The sequence below is a fragment of the Lipophrys pholis genome (assembly GCF_963383615.2).
Source record: "Lipophrys pholis genome assembly, chromosome: 7".
Classification (NCBI taxonomy): domain Eukaryota; kingdom Metazoa; phylum Chordata; class Actinopteri; order Blenniiformes; family Blenniidae; genus Lipophrys; species Lipophrys pholis.
Genome location: NC_137638.1, coordinates 9,965,523 through 9,988,938, shown reverse-complemented (window position 1 = coordinate 9,988,938; position 23,416 = coordinate 9,965,523). Strand labels below are relative to the sequence as shown.

General features: G+C 41.2%; 1 protein-coding gene across 2 annotated transcripts in view; it reads left to right on the top strand.

Annotated features, from left to right (window-relative positions):
* Positions 1-5,881: 5,881 nt before the first annotated feature.
* kremen1 (kringle containing transmembrane protein 1) overlaps positions 5,882-23,416 on the top strand; it is a 73,261-nt gene continuing 55,726 nt past the window's right edge. For both annotated transcript variants that reach the window (XM_080467344.1, XM_080467343.1), the window contains exon 1: positions 5,882-6,301. In XM_080467344.1, the coding sequence (XP_080323470.1) occupies positions 6,223-6,301 (79 nt within the window). In that variant the 5' untranslated portion in view covers positions 5,882-6,222. The remainder of the gene's footprint in view (positions 6,302-23,416) is intronic.

Genomic DNA, 23,416 nt, shown 5'->3' with positions numbered 1-23,416 from the left:
TCATCCATATGGGTTGAAACAAGGCAATAAGCCACTTTTGAGAATGTTGTCTTCAAACGTTGGGAGTATATAACAAATACTCTAAATGATTCCTGAAATATAAACGTATGGTTCAGAAGTAGACTTAATTAATCCCACGCTGCTGTGTATGTTCATATCAATTTAAGTTGAGGTTTTTTGTTGTGTACAGTGTTTGCAGAAACAAATGGAAATGCATTCATTCTTATTCCACTGAGCAGAAATATCAGTGACAGGGAAAACATCAGTAAAGATAAACATTAAATCATCTGCGTAGCTTGATACCACTCTAGAGGAGACTGCGGTTTCTTATTATAATTCAGGTTTTTAGCTTCTTTTTTTTTTCCCCATGGTGACAAGAGGTTTGAGAGCCAGAGATAGTGTGTAACATTGTTCTCTCAGACGGCAGCAACAAAAGCCTGGAAGGAGAAATAGTTTTGACTACAAAGGAGAGACATGTGGCATTATGATTCAGGGCTAGGCACTCATGTTTACCCAAGAGAGAACAAGGACATGACATAGTCTTGGCTCCAGAATTTGTGAATTCAGAGCATCTTGGCCAAATTCGTATTCAGCTATGCATAATATCCCATTGGCAGGCAGGTCAGGGATGCTCGTGTACCTTCTAATACATCTGAGTGGATTATTCTTGCTGTGACCTCCAGCCTCTGTCTTGCATAACTCAACAGTCAGGGCGCATAAGCAGGGTGAGGAGCTCTGTCCTGTGTACGCAAATGGCAAAACTTTGATACAGGTCTTTCCATTTGAAGAAAAACCTCAGAACAACCTGCAGAGCTGAAATAGCAGAAAATAAAACGTGAGTATCATGAGTGGAAGTGCCGAGGTTTATCTGGAGAAAGCAAAAAAAACAAAACAAAACAAAAAACAGAAGAATTACAGTAACTCCAACAGACCACAAGGAATGTGACCAGACAGCGTGTACAGACAAGCCCAGCATGTGATCACACACACACACACACACACACACACACACACACACACACACACACACACACACACACACACACACACACACACACACATACAGATAAAGAAAGACAAAGAAGGCCTTGCTACCAAAACTGCACCACAGACAGATCGCAGGGGAAATGGGAGGTAATGACGGGACTGCTATTGAAGTTCATTTTCATTTGGACACACAGAAGCTTTTATTCAGTCTGGCACAAAATCTGCCTTGTATGAGGATTTGCACCCCCCCCCCCCCCCCCCCCCCCCCCCTTCAAAAGGGGCAATTACTGAAAATCATTTAAACAGTTGTATCCTAAAGAGCTGCAATATTTAGTGTTGAGCAATGAATCTGCACAACATGAACATTTAAAAAAATAAAACTACAGGTTGCAGCTTTTTAAAAGTGACCCCTTTTACATTTTCTAATTGAGGATGATTTTGATGGAACAATTGCATAATTTCTTTTGGTCATTTTCCATATTTTCCATCTTAAATTTTCACTTTTAATGAAGAAGATGAAACTCGAAATAAAAGACAAAAGGTACACAAAAGGTAGAAACAGAAAACAGAAACCAGCTTCATAAAAACTGCTGGCAGAGCTTCTAATTATTGATTTAGTGGTGTGAGCCTTCCTCAGATCAACTAGAAATATGTAAACACAAAGGCCTGAGCAAGTGTTTGGGGCCAATGGCAACGTAGAGGTTAGGGAAGAGAAGCTTGCAACTGATTTTTCTGACCGGTGAGAGGTAAAGGAAAGTCACTGCTTATCCGTACCCAAATCAACACCCCCATGGGACTTTAGACACGGCCCCTGAACCCCTAAATGCTCCCTGGGTGCTGCATAGGATAAATATGGTACCTCAAATTATAAGAATATTTCAAAAGACCACCCTGCTCTATTCCCTATTCTTTTTCACCATAGGTGATAGTTATCGCAATTGATGTCTAAAAATACTTGAAAATGTCGAAGTTTATAGGTTATGAGTGCAGAAATAAATGTCAAAACAGGGGAGAGGCCGCTGCTGCTGGCTGACTTGTCATGTCGTTTCCACTTTCCATGGGGAAAACTTTCAAACTTTCATATTACACATCTTCAAAAGTCTGAAACAAATGCAGTCTACGATTGCAGTGTACTTTAAATGAGTAAATAACAAAGATGACAAAGAAATGCGCAGTGTTTTTCAGTGCAACTTTAAAGCAAATGTACCTCGTGCTATATATATTTCATAATTGTGATATAGGATGTAGATTAGCTGTCATCCGTATTTAGAGAAGGTTCGACATCCCAGTGGCATCTCTATTAACCTGTTAGTATGTGAAAAGATCTGTCTTTCAGACTGTCTCAATCTTTCAGTGCAACACATGTGAAGCTTGTACCAGCCACCATCTCCAGGCCGTACAGTTACATTTCTCAAAAGGGCAGACGTCATGCTAGATTACTTTCCCAGAGCACCTCATCTCAACCCCGTCGGTTTTTGGCAAAATAAATGTTGGGCCATTTCTCTCGGAGAGTGGTGAGATCATGCTGGATTTGTCTATTTTTAGGGTGAACTGACTGCTTTTGGCTCAGTCTCAGTGCTGCGGGTTGCCTTGCAGCAAAACACATGAGGGTGCTGTTTCACACTGAAGATCAGGCACAGACATGTGGTTTTTCTAACTCAATGCACCTGTGTCTCTCCATAGAAGATCATCAGAAAAGCCTGAAAACATACAAAGGAAGAGTTATTTGTCTGGGACTTTGACCTCATCCTAATTTTGACTTTTAATAGTTTGAGGGGGGAAAACATACAGAAGCACTACTAGTATTTTTTTTCAGAGTGCTTAATATTTGCAGATAGGAATTGTGAGGAAACAGTGAGCCAGGAAGTCATTTAAGAGATGTCTGTGTCACGAAATCCAGTCTCTTGTACCATATATCAGAGTAATGAGCTACTCTAGAATCTACTTTGTCGTCCAAGTAGTGAAGTAAACACAGTTACCAAGTCAAATAGATGGAACAGAAACTACACTGCAGACAGGCTGTGACTCAACACATCAAAATTGGTCATTATGTAAATGTTCCATACCGTACCTTCAAACACAAACTGTTACACAACTGTGCGAGAAATAAATGAATTACATTTTCCTCTCAGTGAGGACTATCTGATGTCAAAAGGGCTGCCGCACACACCAAGAAAGATATCTTTGATTCCTAGAGCTGTTCCTCCGGACTTATTCCAAACAAAAGTTCCACTGTTACTTTTAATTTTTAACATGCTGGAGACAGATAAAGTGACATATCATTACCTTGTTTTCATGATAAGAAGGTTTGATTTATTAAAAACTTATGAGCCATGATGGTCACCAACGTATTTAGAGAAGTATTGAAGAGCAAAGGTGGAGGTGTTACAGTGTGGGCAGGAGTCTCTAGTCAATACAGAACTGCCCTACACTTTGTGAATGACCCAGTGATAAGCCCATATAATCTCATTAATCCAGTCATTTTGGACGACAATGCTCCAGCTCATCAAGGTGGTATCATGAGTGAACGGCTGCTGGAGACTGAGGTACCGCAAATGGAGTGACCTGCACTTTCTCCAGAACTGAATCCCATAGAAAACCTCTGGGATCCGCTGAGTAGTCTGGCAGAGACTGGTCACTCTGTAACCCAGAACCTCAGTGACCCGAGGGCCCTTCAAGAAGCGTGAGATGTCTCAGCAGACAGTAAGTCCACTTGTGAACAGCCTGAGACGCCGCGGTCAAGCTGTAATTGATGCTCAAGAGCACATGACAAGTTTGACATTGACATGTTTTGTTGTGGTGTACTCTCCACTGTTGTTGGCTTTTGTTTCAAGAAGTAGTTTAAGATGAAGAAATCACCATGCCTTGTTTCTACTTAAATTCCCTGCTTTAATGATATAAAATCATTATAGCATGAACTCTTTATATTTTCTGTAAATTTCACTTGAAGCTAATTATGACTACATTTTATTGAGTCGTGTATATCTTCTATGTGAAATTTCTACTTGGAGTTTCTACAGGTTTTTTAGGTTCATAATAATAATAATAAAAAAAACCTCGATCATTTCCTAAAAACTGCACAAACCATGACTTGCTGAGATGTTTTTGACCTGTGTGAACTCAAGTGTTACGTAAGTCTGCCCATGGGGTTTCAAAACATTATGAACCTCTAATTAGGTTTAGACCAGACATAAAACCAATGTGTTTCTGAAAGATACCATGTACATGTTTCTTGAATTTCAGGTCAGACCTCCTGTTGTTGACGAAGACCTATTAAAAAATAGTAGACCTGACTGTATGTGAGAGCCTTTTTTTTTTTTTTTTAACGAATCATCTGTTAAATTATGCAACATCAAACTTATTATTGACTTCACTCTGCACACTCATCCATTTATCCAGACAAGATACTAAAACAACTCATTACTCCACCTTGCGATACAAAGTGGTATTACAAGAGAGACATTGACTAGTTAACAACCTTCAACATCACATTGTGACTGTTGTTTTCTCATGTTTTGTTGGATATTATGTTGTTGTTTTTTAAATTTTTCGATCTGACAATTTACACACTTTAATAGGTGTATTTAATAATACGATTTTACAAAGACCTTTGCTAAAATACTTTCCCATTTGTCCGAAAACCTATATGCTATATATACACAAACACACACACACACACACACACACACACATATCTGTATTTGTATGTATATCTATGTATATATGTGTGTGTGTACACACACACACACACACACACACACACACACACACACACACACACACACACACACACACACACACACACACACACACACACACACACACACACACACACACACACACATATATACATGGATATACATACAAATACAGATATGCACCTACATTAGAATAACAAAATTACACAGGTGCAACAACTGACCCACACATACACAAAAATGCTAAGCATCTTTCCAGTCTGTGATGTCAGTAACAAATAGGCTATGAATGGAGACCACTTTTTTATTAAACAACTTTTTGCCCTTTCAAAGTATATTGTATGACTTTTAGATGGTAAATGACTTCTCTTGTACATTTTTCCATTCATCCATGCATCTTCCATAATGCTAGAGGCGATCCCAGCAGGGTATATACTGGACAGGTTGCCAGTCCACCACAGGACACTCATTTACAGGAAACTTTAGATTATACATTTAGCCTCAAATGTATATTGTTTGGACTGTGGTAGGAAACCAGAGTAGTGCTGGAGAAAACCCATGCATGCATGGAACCCCACAGAAAAGCCCCCAGGCACTACTCAGACTCAAACTCGGGACCTTCCCAATGAGTTGAGTGGACTGAGCAACACACAACCCAGAATTGTATTTCCCATCAGATATTACACTATTATCACAAAAATCTACTTTTTTAAAACCATAAGTCATTTGAACATGCCCACAGTTTGAAATGTTTTATACACAATTTTCATACACATGTTTATAATCAATTATTTGATCCTTTTAACAGAATAAAGGCTGTTTATCATCTACATTTGTGCATAAACTGTGTTTAGATATTGCATGTAAACACCTTTTAAAAGTAACTAATGCTTTGAGTGTGAGCTGCTTGCAATTCGCTTGACTTGAGTTTGAGCATCTTTTTTTTACTAGGAGTAATTTCACTTGTAATAGGAATGCAAAAGTTTTGAAGAGCATATTTTACTTTTAAACTTTTAGTAATTCTTTCTGTGATTTCTTGAAGTTGCTTTTATGGTTTCAAAACAACATATTGCACCTTTTTAATGTATTTTTCTAACTTTTTTCAACTTTATGGACCTGCTGTCCATTGCACCACCTTCCCTCCTCTCTCTCCTCCCTCCTCCTCCTTCTCCTCCTCCTCCTCCTCCTCCTCTCTCACTGCTGCTTCCACAGCGCTGCAGGTTGAATCCATTGCCCCTATTTCCTGTCACATGGGTTGGAAATAGGATCCCTGTTTTCTACTATCTCGTCCCGTCGTGGTGGTGTCAGTGTAGTAGTGGCTCCTCGCTGGAAGACCTGCCTAGAAGTTCAGGGACTTTTTAACGCCGATCAGAGCGCCACTCCTGCACAGAGCCAGCCGCTGAGCCGAGGCACTCCAGTTTTTTTTCTTCTACTTGTAAAGTCAGTCCGGCACAGCGCCGCCGGGCCGGGGTCCGCGCATCTGTCCGTCAGGCTGCGCTTCACCTGAGAGCCGGTTCACACTGTTTTCAGTCGCACCATGGATTCCTGGACCGCCACCTCCGCTCTTCTGCTGGCTGGCTTTATCTCCTCCGCGGCTTTCAGTCACTTCGACACCGGTAAGTCAAACTTTTCCCCCTCGACTTCGCTCGACAATGTTTTCTCGGAAGCGTCTCCAAAGTTGCACTTTTACGCGCGGGACTGGGTGAATCTGCACAAAAAGCGCAGTCATTATTGGATAAGAATGGTTTTGGATGTGTGTGTGTGTGTGTGTGTGTATATATATATATATATATATATATATATATATATATATATATATATATATATATATATATATAAAAACGTGCCACAGTTTGCAGTCTCTGGAACTTCATTCATCGCCCTGGTCCAAAATTCTACTACGGCATTGTTTCCTCAAAATGCATGAGGCATTTAATTGAGAGGTTTGTACAGAGTGCAGCCAAAGCTCAGAGGGAAATTAGACATGATCAGACTGCCTCAAGAAAGGAGACACTTATTATAAGCAGAGTGAGTCGTGTGAAGACGTTGAAGATAAGCAGTGACGGATCAAGCTGTAAATCCAGAGGGGTGCAATAACTGAATTAATGTGGGGTCTATGAAATGTGAGCGAATGATGGCAAACACTTTTCACTGTTGCTGTAACGGCGACGTGTAGGTTTTGTCAGAAAAACATCGGATTTTGGCCCCAAAACGGCATTTTTACGCACTTTTACGCACTCATCCTGCGCAAACCATCCCTGTGTTTACCTGTGCCGCTGCGCAAACCGGCGGCATCCCAATCGATGCCACACATTTCTCCCACTGTAATAACAGTCCGTGCGTTGCATTGCTGGATAGTGTTGCTTTAATTAAACCATTGAAAACATGCATCCTCTCCCCGGAGTTAACTTGAAACCCTCTGCTCAGCCATCTGATACCATCCATTTAATTTGACTTCACATTAATACGCGGGGGTTTGCTGCAGAACTTCAAAGCCACGGTCGGATCCCCATTCAAAAGCTTCCTTCCCGGAGAATATTTAGTTTTAATGGGTATATCTAATAATGATGACCGCACAGACCGAGCTGCTCCTTGCTGTAATTTGTGCCGCGTTTCATGTCGAAGCAGCAAATCCTCGTGCTTTCCTTTTTAATTTTTTTGTCTCTTAATTATACCCTTTGGATTTCAAATTAGAGGGTCCGCCATCTGGGCTAGTCCGTAAGTACTCCCATGTGTACCTATGTATTAACAAAGTATTTAAAGCAATGGTATTCCCCCTCATAACACTGGGGAAGAAAAAAAAAGGGCAGAGTTTGTGTTCAGTTTATGTCAGCTGTGCCATATTTACTGTACTGGATGACAATAATCCAATGTGTCTACATGGAGGCAGTCTCATATTGCTCCTGCTCTCTTCCTCTGTCTGCTGTTTTATGTATGGGTCTGTAGCCTTAATATGCTTGGATGAATAAAAGGTCAAACTGAATATCTAACACAACCCTTATGAATGTATGATGAAAAAAACAACAATCCAAAGGTTCACAATATAACAGCCAGTAAAGCACTGTTTATGTACTTGATTTTTTAAAAGTCTGTTATATAACATTTATTCCTCCATCAATCCATCCATCCATTATTTTTCTATGCGATGTGTGTGTTTGGGGGGGGGTGCGATCAATCTAGCAGACATGAGGGGAATGCAGGCTCCAATCTGGACAGGTCGTAGAGAGGGAGAGGATCCCACACACTCAGGCAATGCACCTATTAACCATACCTTTGGACTCTGAGTGGAACATAGCTTACCCACAGGAAAAAAACAACATGCACACACAGAGAGATTCAAACGGCACACAGGAAAAACCTCTGAGCTCGGAATCGAAACCGGGATTATTGTTGTGAGGCAAAAGTGCTAACCACTACTACACTTTGAATCTGACATTGACCCCGTTCTCAGTGAAATTAACCATGTCTGGTCAACTTCAAACTATATTGTGAATTAATTTATGTTTCTTTTTTTCTCCTCATTCATTTCTGTTGTTTCAATATTGTGTCTGTATCAGTCACAATGTGTCTCCTGAGAGAAAACGCTCATATGGCCGACTCAGCTTTGAGTTAATTGATGTGGATGTAAATTTTATTCAAAGTGATCCTCAAAGACAAAATATGAAGGAAGAGTTGAGGACGGCTGAAATTCATGAGCAATCCAGTGACACTTTATTGAAGTGATATATTTATGTCAACTGCTGAGGTTTCTGGAGAGGTGACTGAGTGTAATGTATATAAAATACAATCAAAAATATTTAGGTGTCGAAAATATTTGCTAATAAGTTCAATCAATTTAAATTTGTATATTGTATAGTTTAACTTTTATTGTTTTTGATAATGGCTTCCACTTAAAGGGAAAGATTGTCTATGTTTATCTGAAATGTAGTCGTATTGTTTATATGCGAGTGCATTTTGTGTGTCAAACAGCAGGATTGTTTTGTTCCCATCTTTAAACAGGATTTAAATATCAAAGTGGATCAAGCAATGACAATTAAAGTGGAACTGATCTGCCTCACCTTTCTCAGTACAGTAAAAGAAGGGTGTATTGACAAATCAGCTTGAATTGTTTCTATGGGAGGAGGCATTCTGTCAAGAGATGGCTAACTTAAAAAGTCACATTCATCCCACATAATGATGAAAACTTAGAGTTTGTTAGATGATAAGTGATCATTTTGTGTCATGGAATCTGTATGATCGATACATCTGTATGAACTGAATAATGTTCATCTTGTTATGACAAATTGAAACATTAAACATGTAGTCTGACCATTTGTGTTAGGCTCTTGCTTATACTTCCAAGTCAGAGAAGCCTAAATATACATGCAAATGCAAACTATTGTACATGATAAAGTAGCCAGGTCACTGGGTAGCAGATGTGAATGTTGTGAGCGTGCTACATAGTTATGCTATGTGTGCAACAATACTGCCAAAAGAAGGATGAAGAGCTCTGTGATGTTTTTAAGAAAAAACTCTCAACCTGTGTGACTCTGAATTTTTCAGGACAGTGTAATTTCCCTACAACAGAGTTCGCTCAGCCATACGGCAGCATAATAATGATCACCAGAAAGCTAGCTGCTGTTTCTTTTGTTCCGGTGTCTAAAGCAGCGACGGTGCTGTCCTGGAGGACTGCAGCATTGCATCACGCAGATGTCTATTAACAGTGTTTCTCATCTGGCACTGAGGTACAATCGAGCCCTCGATCTTAAGCACACAGACAGACGGGGCGATATGTACAGACAAGAGTGAGAAATGTATCGGATGGATAGAGACAATGTTCCAGATGTATTTGCGGGGACGTCAAGTGTCTTTATGCAACTCCTTAATATGGCAACGGGCCACAACGAGCACACTTTGTTCTCATGGTATGGAGTGTGGGTTAACCCAACGCTCTCATACATAATGTGCCTGATTTCTCTTCCACCTGAGCTCTGAGGTTTGATGAAGTAACACATGGTGTTGTGTCTGATAGGGGGGGTTGTAGGTCCTTTTTTTCCTTTCTAAGCTGATTCGTCCCTTCCTACAAAAATATGCACTAGTAGAAGCTAAACCCTGTCGGAGCTGTCAAGATGAGGCGTAATTGACTGGCTTTGTAAGCCGGTAATGATGTGGCTCATTGTGTTGGTGTCTTGAACAAGCTCAAGAGAGTCAAACAGGGGAGATTTTGCAGTTGATGCCCCTGGTCTGTAATTTGCCTCACTGATCGGTTAATAAATGCAGACATTGCTCGGAATTGGTTTTTAGTGGTCCCTACTTTGGTGACATTAAATGATTGAAGGACTTTTAGTGAGCATTTGCTGTCTTGCTGTCAGTTAGATGAGAAGATTGATATGGATCTTATCCATGCACAAAGCAACAGCCAGCAGTTGAGCGGAGAGGCAAACAGACCACAATGAGATGCTTAACGGGCAAACAGCCGCTTGAAACTGCCACAAGAGACACAAATCCACCTCAGGAAGATGCAAAATGACTTCAGAGAGACGGAGACGTACTACAAAGACACAGAATTATCCTAAACACTCGTAAAACAACAGAGATGCACAATGACTGCCCAGAAAAGCAAAGTGACCTTAAGGAGGCGCAAAGTATCCCTGCAGCAATGCAAAATCTCTTACAAGACAAGAAATAAGTTCAAATAAATGTAATTTCACTGCAAAGAAATCCAAAATGACTGTAGGCAGACACAAAATGACCTCTGGGATATACAAAGTTACTAGAAAAGGAAAATAAATAATATAAATGTATTGTATGGGATGTAAAATGTCTGCAGAGTGAAGCAAAAATACATCAGTGAGAACTAAAGTGACCTTGGAGTGATTGACAATGACCTCAGAGATATGCAGAATGACATTAGAGATATGCTAAATGACTTTGGTGACGGGAAGAATGAAACTCTAGAGAAATACAAAATGACTACATGAGTGATGCAAAAGGACCTCATAAATACGAGCTCCCCTCAACTCGTCAATACGTTGCTGAAGGCTTTTGCTTTTCATGCATTAAACCCGCAGCGTTTATTTACAAAAAACACCATCAAAATATGCGTGCATCACACTACTCGGGTGCTGATGTGGCCATATTATTCTGAGCTTCACAATATCTCAGAAATGACATATTTCATCATCAGAAGTTGAGCTGATTGGAAAGTTTTGCTCTGATTCAAACCTGCACATCATTGAACCTCTGTCACTGCACACGTGCAGTGAAACAGCTTTAAAGTGCCTGCCGTGACATTTTGGTAAGATGCTTTTTCATGATGCGACGGAGCTGTCAGATACGAGTCCTGGTGGAACAAAAACGCCGTCAGGTGAATGTCAGGCCGTGCTCCACCAGCTGAATTGTGAGCCTTCTTTTCATTTGCACTCTTTTGCCAAGACGATACTCTACCAGACATGCATGGATTGACTTGTGAGGCCGTGCCGGGAAGATTTTCAGAGGCCGATGTTTCTGTGCTGTGATGTCACTCTTCAAACGTAACTTGCTGCAGGACAAGAGCTATTCAAGCTTTTCCTGCTTTCGTTCAGCACGGGCTCCTGATGCGGCGAGGGCAGCAGTAGATGAGAGCAGTGGCTGGATGAGTGACAGCATGTGCTGGGATTTCTCTTTGTAGCCAGGCTTTCATATAAGCTGCTGAATAAACAGGCAACCCTCTGTTGCATCTGGCAGGCGACTTTCTCTTCCACTCCGCGTCTGATTGTTGTCCAGCAGAGCATGATGTTGGCCCAGACCCTGTCAGACTCACCACAGGCAGAGCGGAGCGCTGTGCAGCGCAGGAGGTGAGGCCATTCTAGTTTACAAATTTGCACAAACTTCGTACAGAAGCTCACAAAGAGACTGGGAATGTTTTTTTTTTCTTTTTTGTTTTGGTTGTGGCAATAGTTACACTGCTTCTGTGCTTTCATAGGGTTGTGCAAGATGGCTAGAACCCAATAATAAGAAGATGTTCTTTTCAGATTTTTCGGTTATACTAGGGGCTTGTCATCTCTCTGTTCATGGATGCAGCTCATGGACATTTTCTGGAGTAATTATATGTCTGCGCCTGTTGTATAGCTGAAAATGCAGTTCAAGAATGCAGCGTTTCTCATGATTTCATGCATAATTATAATTGTTTAAGATAAATTTGAGCAAATATGCTTGTGGCCGCAGCACTAACATGTGGCGCCTCTTGGAGGAAGTGGTGACACGAAGGCTGTGACTGACCAGAAGTTTAAACACATGTTGTTGCTGTTAGGATTTATCATTGCGAATTCTACCCACAAACTTACAATTGTATCATTCCTTTCTTTCCCAAACCCCCAGATCTGGCCTTGATTACAACGTTTACAACGTTTTCAAGTGAAAATAGAGACCTTTTTGTTGTGTTTTGAATGTCCGTTTACATGACAACGGTGCCCGGAGCCACTGAAAATGCAACTTTTTGAAAACGCTCCGACTCCGTCTCCATCTCGCAACTGAAACGCTGTGACTGCGCATGCACACCACGGCTTTAGTAAATAATTCTTCTGCACATGTGCAAGGACAATAAGAATAATGTTTGCCTCCAGAGTGTCATGACTTCCAGTCCATATTCTCCTGGGACTTGTTTTATAGTTGAGGGTCACCTCTAATAGCAATCCGACTTTGATGTCTGTCCATACGAATGTCTGTGTACTCATCATTGTCAGTGTTGTCACAAAAACAAACGGCACCCACTAGTGGCCCTACATGGTAACTACAAAGTTTTCGGTGTTTCTGTTATTTCTGTGTAAATGGACATCGTTTTCAAATGTTGCTGTGTAAATGTGAAACTTTATTTAAAATGAAAATGTGAAAACCTTATTTTTATTTGACATGTTGTTTCAATGGGGCCCTATGTAGCAGAAACTATTTTCTATATGGCTTTCCTTAACATGTGCAATTTGCTGTTCGACAACCTCAGAGCAGGTAAAACCGTGGACCCTCCGTGATCCCTGAGGCCCACTTTCCAGGGGGTCCTAGTTCTTATTATTTCATTATAAGAATAATTCAGTGTTAAAAGCTGTCAAAGCTTCTCCAGCAACTCCATCCCAAAAGACATTCAGTTTTGCTGTAAAGTAAAGGAAATCTGCAAAGAATATTAAAACATGTAATCTTCTTATGCATGTGTGTGTATATAAAGTTCAGTTGTGTGGCAGCTGCAACCATCTGCAGCCTCTCTAAACTTTCAGTGTTCCTCAAGATTTTAAAGGGGCCATGTCAAGTGTCAAACCAGGAGGTCTCACATCCTCCTCTCGTATATTTAAACGCAACACAACACACACACGCACATGCACACACACACAAAAATGTATGACCGTAAGTCTTTCTGTCTGCCCCCAATACTCAGCTGTCCCTCATTCAACCAATCGGTATTTTTCTCTTTTGAGTTAATTCTCCCTCAACTTGTAAACGCAGCCCATACAAACCAGTTTATGACTCAGTCCCATTGACTTTTGTAACCCCTCAGACAGGGGGAATCTTTGTTGTGTGAAGGACATAGGCTTTGTATCGTCTGCGTCGGACAGATAATAACAGATCGGCTTCGGCCATCTGAGGGGAACACAAGCTTGTGTTAGCAGTGGTGATCATGATGCAGCATTGGTTTGAGGAGAGGACAGCGGGTTGTTAAAGACTTTAACATGAAGGCTTGTCGGTGTGCGGGTAAATCCTCTGTGCTCCATCTGGGGAGTGTCAGAGGGCATTATGGGAAGAGGGTGCACAGGGTCTGGGCTTCAGATGTGGGTGCTGCGGTCCCCCTCTGCTTTTCCGGTTCAGAGATGGAGATGGAAACCTCTCCTCCCCTGGTGAGCTTCTGTGTAGCAGACACACATTCAGAGAAACCGCTGCTCTAGATGGATGCAATGTTACTGTGTGTGTGTGTGTGTGTGTGTGTGTGTGTGTGTGTGTGTGTGTGTGTGTGTGTGTGTGTGTGTGTGTGTGTGTGTGTGTGTGTGTGTGTGTTGCACCATTACTACAAGTCACTCCTCATGCTTTAGGCTGTGCCGCACTCAGTCCTACTATGATTGTGATAGAGTACAATTCTACCCAAAAGCCTGATAAAATGTACAATTCTTTGAGTGATTTTGAAAAAAAAAAATTACAGACAAAGGACTAAAGATTTATCACAAAATGTTGTATCTTTCACATACAGCTGCTAACAAATGGTGCTAAGTGAGACTACAGAGGTTGCTGGTACAACCTTGTCGTCTTTACACTCTTTGACTTTCCAGCTTGTAGAATAGTAAACGTGAGGCACATTAAGAGGAGACCTTTGCACAAGACATGAACGTGATATTTTAATTGCAATGCTAGGCAAAGCTTAACGACAATAGTAGTCTTGTAACTAACATTTACCTCTGATGCTTGGTCTGTTCGGTCATGTTATACTGTATCTTAAAGTGTCATTAAGGAAACTGGACTTCAAAACTAAAAGCATGTTTAGTTGCCTTCATGATGCACTTGGATAGAACTGAGTTTTTAGCTTTGTCTTGTAATGATGTAGACCAAACAGGTAACAATAGTATGACTATATTGTTGAATACTGGGTTCATTAGTAGGAGAATGAAAAGCTGTTGCACTGTCTAAGCCATTATTTGCTAACATGTATATTCTTCTTCTGCCCCTAAAAGTCTATAAACTTTATAACATCCTTCTGTCTCTTTACGTTTATCTTTCACTTTACCTATCAGATGCTTGTATTCTCTGAGGATATTATTAAGTTGCTGTTTTTTTTCTTTTTACAAAAGCATACAGAAATACACTGTACTGAGCTTTTAGGCAGGTCAAAAGTCATTAATGTCTGTATGTTATATAACTAGATTATATTAAATGGTCTTTATCTGTGTTTTTGTTGAGGTAGTGGGTGTGAGGAATAACTAAATCGTTGTAGTTTTAAAGCATGAATGATTCCAGGTGAATAATTATCTCTTGCACTTGAATTTTAACGAGTTTCTCCATAATCACATCAGTATGAAACCAAGCAAAGTTTCAAATGATTTGTGGAAATGGTAAACTTCTAAAAAAAAATCAATTCATCAGGTCATTCTTGGGGGCATTTTCATTAAGCTGGCCTACGAGTCAAACCTTTTTTGTTTGATTGTTTGCCAACATCAAGCCAAGAAATGATTAAAAACACCTCACTGTCTTTCACTGGTGTGATCACTTGCGACTGGAGTTTGAGCTGTAGTGGTCAAGGAAATCTTAGTTTTTCTCATTGTTTAAGCCGGACTCTGATTGGTTTATGTCACATCCGTTAATGTGGAGGTTGTGGCATCTATAACCTGCCGCAGCCGGTCGTCATAAATACTTTCTTCTCCATCATTTTGTCCATCTTTCGATCCCGCATGAGACTCAGATAGTTCACAGCCCCGATATGAGAAATCCATAAATATAGATTTGGCTGTAGCTGCCTACCGTAGCATGATTGATTGCCTTGGGGTGAGAAAAACAACAATGAAGAAACCCCCGTCAATTCACAACCCGTCTACGTTCCCTGCGTGCTGAACAGCAGTGACATCTGGTTGAGATGGGGTGGGGGGGGGGGTTATCGCAACATTTCTTTATTAAAGATTAAACGCTGCTGAGAAAAATATCTTACATTTCAAGATGTTAGGCTTTTTTCTACTTTTGAGTTTCTCGTTCCATTTATTATCCCTTTATTTGGCCGGCCAATGTTGTCATAGTTCACTGTTTCACATTAGGACTGTTTAGATGAACGGATAAAGAGGAAACGCAACTGTTGAAGTTTTATTCTCCTTTTCTGAGTTTCTTGCTTTTTACTGAAGATAATGCGAAAGTGACATTATCAATCACTGGAGAGAACAATATACCGAGGGAGACGCACAGTTGTTTTTGCTGGCTATTCTCTCGCCATTCACTCACTGGAGCACTGAATCAGCTGACAAGCCGGCTAATCTCTCTTCAAAACTTTAACACACTCTCTCAACACCTTTGTAACGTCCTGTCGTTTACCCACTGATCTCGTCAGCACAAGTTGATTGTCTTCACAGTAAACTTGGGCATTGTTTGTCTCCTTTGTATTGTGTCCGTGCATAATGCCTCGCAGAGCAGCTCATATGGATCCCTCATAACTCCTCAATGGAATGCTCTTAGAGGTTAAGTTTAGTGAGACAACAAAACCTTGCTGCACATATTGACTTTGACTGATGCTAAATGTTGAAATGTTAGTTTGGGCTCTCCTCACTCAAAAAGTGATATTGTAGAAGAAATTTAAAGTACTTTAAGTTTTACGTATCAAACATTATCATGTAATAAAGCGAGCTGAGATGACTGAGTTCCTTTTCAGGAGAAAGTTTATGCTTCAAACAGTTGTTTGTGTGTGGACGAGATTTTCATGGAAGAATCTCGATGACTCTTTGTGCGATCATCTCCAGACAACAAAATAATGAAGCTGCTGTCAAATTACAAGCACTCACTATTGAATGTCAGCAGAGTCTTCCTGGGAGCAGAACCATCATAGAAAGTGAGTTTTTGGAGGGAGGGTCTTGGGAACTCACAGAGGGGGTGTTGTCTGAAGAGTTGGTGCCAAATAAATAAACTGTGGTTATTAGAAAGCTACACCAGTTAATGCACTGGTGTTCATGTTTAGGTCAATGAAAAACAGAGAGTGTCGCAGTATGTGATGTCAGATGAAATGAGAAGGAGCTTGAATAGAAAATCGGAAACGGATGAAAATGGAGCTGAGTATTTTTCTTTTTTCATAACCCCACATTCACGATACGCGGCATGTCTCGACTTGTGAAGACAGGGCAAAGGTTTAGAAGAATTTCCTTATTTACTTGGCTAAAAACTTAGTTGAATCTGGCTCATGGTTGGGAACAGAAGAGAAGAAAAACAGTTTGGTCAGAAATGTGTGCTTGTGTGTAAGACAGCTGCCCATGTGCTTCCTGTTGACCTCTGGGTGGTGCCCCGCAGAGGTCAAGCCATGGGCACCGCCCTTGTTCTGTCATGCCAGGGGGGGCTGTACCGCCCATGAAACCAACAACCACTAAAACGGAGAAACACACCTAGTTATTATAAACACAATCATGCTTATTATCGTGCCGCTGCGATTCTCGTTCTGTCGTGTTCAAAGGCTCACGTTCGTTTGATCGAAGTGTCTCTCCCCGCGTCGCTCTCTGCTCTCTCAACATTTCTCTTTTTTCATGCTTCCCCTGAGAGCCACTCTTTCATTTTTCTTTCACCTTGTGCAAATCATCACCTGCTCTGGCGGTTGGGGAATCGGTAGATGCGAAGCATCCCGGCCGCTCCGATGGTTGGTGCACGTGGACACCCAACCCCCCCATGTACCCCCGTTTTGGAGGTTACTGAGGCATGGCAGATGCAATCGTCATGTAACACACAGAGCGTCCCCAAACCGAGGGCTGTTGCCAGGTTGAGTGTGTCACTCTGGTCCCTGATCTACGGAGGCGGTCCTGCGAGACAACATGAAATTAAGCTGTCAAGCTGCTGCTGGCTGTACACAACCGTCAGGCTTGAAAGAGATAAACAATGTTTGGGTGGGAGACTGCAGTCATGTGGTCCGAGGACTGGTTTGTGAGGTTTTGTTGCTCATGGGTCAGTCGGAGGGTTTTTCTGAATGACTATGACGTGTTTGCATTGGGTGAAGTCGAGTAATTAGCTCACTTAGCCTTTCATCTCCTCTCTAACTCACCAGATTCTTTTCCAAGTTTCCTTTTTCTTCGTTCTCTCTTCTTTTCCTGTTTCAATGCTATCATACATGAGCTGAAATCCCTGGCCCCTTCGTGTACCTTGACATTTGTGTATGCATGAGGAGACCCACTCCAGTCGATGCCAAATGACATTCTCTCAGCTTTTGCCGGCGCTCTTTGCAGCAGTCAGACCTCCTCAGCCGGAACGCACTCCAGGGTGAGAGGGTAAATCAAATACTCAGAGAACAGTGATGAAATACCACAGTGCCTTATGTTCCTCTCTAAATTCTATTAACTCTCAAACAAACAATTGTTTCTATTATCAAAACTCAATTTAATTCTTAGAAAATTGAAGTTTTATGGGGGATTTTTTTTGGCCTCGGAGAAGGCGTAGCTGATGCGTGAGCACATTACACAAAATATAACTTTCTGCCTTAAAGCTGGATTTCTATAATGATGTGAGTAGAACGTAATCAATTTTGTCTGATAAAAAGGAAGTGGAGCTTCGTTTTTCCCTAACTGAGCTCAGATGTGTTGTCTTCGCTTTTCAAGACAGAGGGAAAAAAAAGCCCCTTTGCTTTAATTTGCTTTGGTACTGACTCAAAACCATCTTGGATTCTTGTGTCTGTAATTCTCTTTTTGAACGTACTATTAATAAAGCGTTTGACATAGTATGATTAAGGTAAATTAGCTGTTATTCTTTCTTTGATTTGGACGTGTAACATGTTCCGAACATCTCGCCAGCAATCCGTTGGGTGTTTTTGCAAAGATCTCCGCAGACTTGAGTTTCAAAGCAACCATGTATTTTTGTGGTGTCGCATGCAGCTCGGAGTTTTGAGAAGCGAAACCAAGAACACAACAGGAGGATATCGGATTGCTACTGTGTGAGACATGACCTGTCCGGCGAACTTTAATTCTTTTTATACTTGAAGTTATGGTTGGGCCACAGCCACTGAGGTCTGTGCTCCTCTGTGGTAGAGTAATGGCAACCACTTTAAATAAATGGGGAGTAATTTCACTGCTGAGCCTCGGGGGCCTGGTGTGTGTCCAGCATCAGAAGTTTGTGGCCGAAGAGGCAAATTGTCGCCTTTCCTGCTTGCAGGAAACGCCTGCAGACGGCACTGACTTGACAAGGCCAAGCAAATGGACATGGCTAAGTGGAGAGAGCAAACATTCAGACAAGCGAAGGAAGCAGACGTCGCTAAGTGGGCAGGAAAACAAAGGAACAAGGCCAGCAGTGGACAGTGCTAAGAAGCCGTGACACGGAAAATGTGCTGTGGATCAAATAGCATGGAACAGAGGTCGGAGAACATGTGCTTGGTCTGCCGCTAGCACAAGATGGTGCCGCACAAGTTTCTTTGCTCGAATAAGATGAGTGCCGGTTTAATTTTTTGTCGTCCAGTTCTCGGGCTGTTTAAATGGCAAATGTCATAGAACCCGTCTCACACTTGTATAAGATGAAATGTGTCATTATGAAGCAACGGGAATGCAATTACACTATTGACCAACAAAAACAGGCCTATAAGTCAATGCTAATCACATTTAAAAAATACCAGGAGGCTAAGTAGGCGAGTGGCTCAGAACTCATGCACTTACCCATGAGGTTTTGCCAATATGTTAAGTTCATAAAGTTGTGTTCACTTTTGGCATCTTTTCTGGTTTTCCAACACGTGCAGCGTCAGAAAACAGTAGGCACTGGTGTACTGGTGGCTAAACACTGATTACAGGTGACCTACAGCCAGGGTGTATTTGGTTTGCTGTGTCCCCCAGCTCCACAGTTGCTTTTCTGTTTCTGCACAAAAGGAAATCTGTTTGCTCTTTAGAACTCTTTATTTTAGTATCTGACAGATTCACTGTCGTAATAGCTTTGAACCAAGTGAGCACACTTTGTTTCTAAAAGGACTTAGAGGTCACTTTTGTTAATAGATTAGTTTTGATGGTATGCCCAAAATGATTCACTCAGGCTTAAATACACCCATTTGGACCATCGACTGTTCTTTGCACTCTATTAAAATAATAAATGTGTAATTGGACATGCTCAAATATCCTTTTACTATGGCCTTTAGGCCATGCAATTTAGATTTTGAATATCGGGCCTTGTGCTTGAGTAAGTCATTTAAAAAAAAAAAAAAAATCTGAGAATAAACCTAAATTAAAGTCAAGCTGTGACGCCATGGCAATGGTTAACTGAGCTTAAACAGTTCATGAACTTCACTTTACAAGTGCTGAGGATCATCTCAGTCAGCCGTTATTCACAAACAGCCATTGTCTCACAAACCATGGAGCTGGTCATATCCCATTGCAACATGAGGCCCTGTGAGAGCGGCACAAAGTCAAAAGGGATGTAACCCAAGTCGCCAAGAGGCCCTGATTTAGTTGTCTGTCCTGCATCAAAAGGTGAATGCAGCTCTCAGAGGTGAACATAAAATGGGCCGGGTCTGTGGCAGTCTACGTGGCACCAACCCGTGACCCCACGCCAAACAAGGGGTGGTCACACTCGGCCGAAGCCGTGAAACAGAATCTACTGGCCCTCAATACGTCCTTCGTAATGGATCCCCTTCTCGGGGAGGCTGGTGGGATGTCCCCCTGTCTTTTACCAGAGCCATCTGGTTCCCAGTACTGCTGCTCTTCCCAGAGCAACACAAACCACATTGAAAAAGGATCTCTTTTACAGTCAAGATCAGGAACTGGAGACGTGGCTGTTTTAAAAGGGGTCTGATGTTGAGCGCTGTGGTCCCCTCTGCGGCAGCCTATTGTGCCGTTGTTATTGTGTCCTTGGAAGCGCGCTCAATTGCGGTTTATCCGAAAACCTTTTGTGATTTTATACAGTCTAAATGTGTTCCATTAAAGCTCTGACCTGGTCACTCAGGCAAGGTAATGAACAGAGAAAGATTTAAACATGTTAGAAGTCCATGCGCAAATCCAATTGAATGTGTGCTTTGGCGATGGTGATCGTCGATGGTTCTCAAGCCATCAGCATGCAGCAAGTGACTCAGCGTAGCAGGAGATTAAGGTTTTAGTGTCTTGACTGGTGTGTAGTAGAGCAGAGATTTGTACGCGGATTTAAAGTGTAAAAAAATCCAAACATGCCAAAGAATGCGGAGGGAACAAACCAATGCCTCCATCTGTAGTTTACAAAGATAGACAAAACAAACGCGCTGGGGCCTTTTTTCTGATGTGTTTACCACTCTCTCCAAACGAGCATGCTGGAGATTCATTGGATGCAGATGGGTGCATGTTTGTGCTCCACACATGGAGTCTGTTAATCTGCCACTAGATGCAAGAAGTAAAAGTTGCTCAAGCTCAGTGTTCAGTATACATTATGACTCTGTTTCTCAGTGTTGGTCTCCCTCGAGCAAACTCCCCTCCACAGTTTTTTCTAATTTGCCAAACACAGTGGTTAAACCCAGTGTTTGGTCTTCTTTAGTCACATTTAATCGTAACACATGGCTTAAAGCCTCATTGAGGGACTTGATCAACTTAAACCTAATTTCCCACAACCATTATGATCCGTTTCTTAAAGGGACAATTTCTGAAACAAGGCCCAAAGAGGTCATGATGCCCAAAGCCAAACAAGGCATTGGTGGTAAGCTTAAAGAATAAACTAACTAATGGATGACTAAGCTGGTTTCTCTTTTACATCATTAATCAAGCCAATACATCTATGATATCAGAAGACATGCTTTCCAGGAGATTTTTATGGTGTGTGTTTTTTTTTTTTAAATTTAACTCCAGGAAAAACATTGCGCATGAATTAATACAAAGAATTAATAAGGTACTTCTCAAGTAAGAATGAAACAATAATGGGTTTCCTGTTAAAACTTTTAATGATTGAGTGTGGGTACGAGTACTGCACAGGAACAATCTGAATTGATCCAACAAATGTTAGCAACAGTTTTCCAAACACAAGCGAGCAGACAAAGTCAGCAGCAAGGCTTTTGTTTCGGATCAGTGGAAACATGGTGAACGGCTCCTGAGGTTTCCTTCTGTTCAGTGAGTCTGAAGTGTGGTCATGTTTTTATGTTCACAAGAGTGCTGAAAGATACCCGTTAAAAGACTAACAGTAACACCTGATCAGAGAACATTACTGGTAAACTTAAAAAAAAAAAAGAAAGAACTACAAGTCAAAGTTGCATTTGTTATCATTGTTGTAAATAATCAGGTATGTTTTAATCTGCTGATGTGGCTAGAATCCACATAAGAAAAGTCAGAAAAAACCTTGGCCCTTGGCTTTGATATTTATGTATCTTACTAATCTAGGCCCCATTTACATGACAACGTTTAGTGGTTTTAATTTCAGAAAAGTTTTGCTTTTACATGGCAACATTTTTAAAAAGCTGTCCGTTTACAAGAAAATGGTAGACACACTGAAAACGATGTACTTAGCATACCAGACCACGAGTTGGTGCTGTTGGTTGTGTCTGCAATGAAGACATACACATGGAGCAATACGTTATAAACACTAACAATGGCGAGCACACGGACATTTGTATGGACAGACGTTCCACCTTGGAAGCTGTTTTTTAAAAGTGGTGTTTTCAGTGGCTCCCAGCACTGTTGTGTAAACGGACACCCGAAACACAACACAAGTTTTCCATTTTCACTTGAAAATGTTGTCGTTTAAATTGGTCATTAGTGTCATTTATTTCATTTTGTTTTATTGATTGCTAATGAAAAGCCAATTGAGAAAGTAGGCAAATTATTGTGTCAGATATCAAGGTCACATGAACTTGAAGCAATCAAAGTTGTCAGACGTAAATTTTCATTTTAGTATCAATTAGATAAGATAAATGTTAATTAAAAACACTTTTGGTTTTGTTCATGGTTTCAACAATACCAAAAAATAGCTTGGGGACACCTTCAGTGTAGAGTTTGCATGTTCTTTCTGGGTGTAGGATTTCTCCACGTTTTTTCAAACGGTCCAAAAAATTGTAGTTAAGGTCATTTGGTGGCTCAAAAATGTACTAACATTTTGTCCAGAGTCCGCACAGCCTTCACCTATAATCAACTGAGCTCAGCTGTAGCCTCTTATGACCATAAGTTAGATAAAGCTTAATAGAAAATGAATGGATTATGGTCATCATCTCTGCTATCAATATTGTGTAGATCTAGGGAGATCTGAAAACTAAAAACAAAAGGAAACCTTTTTTTTTTTCACAGCAAGAAATGACACCCTGCTCCTTGCATAACCCTCGTTTATTATATTGAACATAATGCAATAAATATGATAATAAAACCACAGTATCAGCGATGAAAACAACCTAAATTATCAGCTGCTATGGATTTAGTCATTCAGCCGAATAAAAACTTTGGTGTCACATATTACTGCTGGCAGAGGAAAAACCTCCACTGCAGGAAGTAACTCGTCAACTAATCAAAACATTGGAGCGGAACATGAAACGCACTTCCAAGCAGCAAGTAATGAGCGTTCCGTCCAAAAAGGACCCACAAAGACAACAAAGGACTTTCAACATCTATATGTTCACAGGAAACTCAAAAGGGAAATATTGTAGTGTATTGCTTTTAGCTGACGTCCTATTCATAGTCCTAACCCTGATGAGAGCGCTTAAATAAACACGTCCTTTAACTCTTTGCTGCTGCCTTCGAGGCTTCACTGCACTGGTGACATGATTACTCTCAAAGAAGATGAGTCACTGGTCTGTTTTAATAATGACGTGTGTGTGTATGTGTGTGTGTGTGTGTGTGTGTGTGCATGAGTGTGTGTTTTGTTTGGTTTTCGCATTAACAGTGCAGGTCACCTCGCTCCCTCCCCTAAACCTGAGCCCTTTATTTATCCTACTCAGGCCTCATCTTCCCTGGACCCTGTAATCATGCAGGACCTCTGAGAGTGTGCAGGGGGGTGGAGGAGGTGTCTGTAATGGCTGCACACGATCCGCTACAACAGCCCTGACAGAACTTCGATTCAAACCAAACCACATATAATTTACATTCCTCGGATGCCAGCTAACCTGAGCACAAACAGGACGATCGAAAACAGGTGTGCTTTAGCGGTCGCGCTACTCT